Source organism: Trichosurus vulpecula, chromosome 2, assembly GCF_011100635.1.
Source record: "Trichosurus vulpecula isolate mTriVul1 chromosome 2, mTriVul1.pri, whole genome shotgun sequence".
NCBI classification, from domain to species: Eukaryota; Metazoa; Chordata; class Mammalia; order Diprotodontia; family Phalangeridae; genus Trichosurus; species Trichosurus vulpecula.
Genome location: NC_050574.1, coordinates 407,498,859 through 407,500,271, shown reverse-complemented (window position 1 = coordinate 407,500,271; position 1,413 = coordinate 407,498,859). Strand labels below are relative to the sequence as shown.

Sequence of the window (1,413 nt, the reverse complement as noted above, 5' to 3'; positions counted from 1 at the left end):
GTGAAAAACATACCAGGCCCTGCTTCTACATACTGGGAAGCTAAACTTCTGTATTTATGCCCATCTCTTACACACACAATAAGACTTCTTGTGCCCTGTCTGGGATTCTAGATACCTAGCAACACCTCCTACTTTTTGATTATCATTCCAAGTCATACTATATGACCAGGCAGTTGAGGGGTGTGCCCAAACCTTGAGAAATAGGGCTACACAGAGACCCTGAACTTTCTAATCATTACTTTATTGATAGAACTCCTACTATCTACTGATACTGTGCCTGGGCTTATTTCTCAATGGTTAGCAAACTCTCAGAATTTTTTTTTCTTTTTTTCCCCCTACATTTTAATACAGGTGGAACATTGAATGATTCCTTCACTTCAGCTCCTTCACAGCCAAACCAGGAGGCAGGGACTGTTTAAGTTTCTCTGCCTTCTCTTTGTCTGTGATGACCAATGTGTACAGGTACCTGCTGCATCGAACTTTAAACTTCACATTGTCCTTGTTTTTCTTGATCTTGACAGATTTGGCATCTTTTCTCCTGGCTGTGAGCAGGAAGTCTTTTATTTCCTCGATTTTCGGGGCATGGCGGCGGCGGCGGGACGAGGGGCGGCGTGTGGCCCGAGAAGTCGCGCTACTGCCAAGCGGCCGAGGAAGACGGAAAAAGCACAGATTTTTTAAAAAATTAAAAAAATATTTTTAATTTATGGAATAAGACAAAGCATTTCTATAACACAATATAATAAAAAGATGATTGTACATTGAACTATAAATCTCCTGCAAAATGAACCCATATTTACAGAAGAACAAACTCCACCCTCCATACTTAATTATCCATTTCCTTATTATTATCCACCTCAACCCTGCCCCTATTCTTTATAAATTTAACACTCATTTTAGATCCTTGTGGCCATTATGTATCAACCCCTAGGATATTCTTCCTCCTTTCTTAATAAATTTAATGTGTGGTTTTCATATCTAATGTATGTCCTCATATTGGGTGATTTCAATGTAAGTGTTGATGTTCTCACAAATACTTTTTAAAATTCTTCATTCTAACCAATGCTTAAGACTTACTATTCTCTTCCACGTCAGCTACACATAGGCTTATATCGACATATCTTGCCAATATCCAGAAAAGATTCCCAAAGCTCTGAAATTCCTAAATATGATCATAATCCTTTATCATTCTATTTTTTCCATACCTTATTACCCTAAACTTATTCTCCATCCTTACCATGAACACTCTTCAGGACTTTTTCAGGCCATTACCATTGCTCCTATAATACTCCCCATTCCTAATCTCAAACCTTTATTAAAGAGCTCAAATCTGTACTATCTTTTGTTCTTGAATCCTTTGCCTTCTTGTCTTATTGCTGCTCATTCTTTACCAAACCCCAAACCTGAATTACTCTC

At 38.1% G+C, this 1,413-nt stretch overlaps 1 protein-coding gene across 1 annotated transcript; it reads right to left on the bottom strand.

The window, feature by feature from the left end:
• Positions 1–314: 314 nt before the first annotated feature.
• Positions 315–660, bottom strand: LOC118837267 (60S ribosomal protein L38-like; the record flags this gene model as incomplete). The annotated part of the gene is made up of 1 exon (XM_036744176.1): positions 315–660. A coding segment is annotated over one exon (288 nt), but the record flags the coding sequence as incomplete, so codon positions are not given.
• Between the last annotated feature and the right edge of the window lie 753 nt (positions 661–1,413).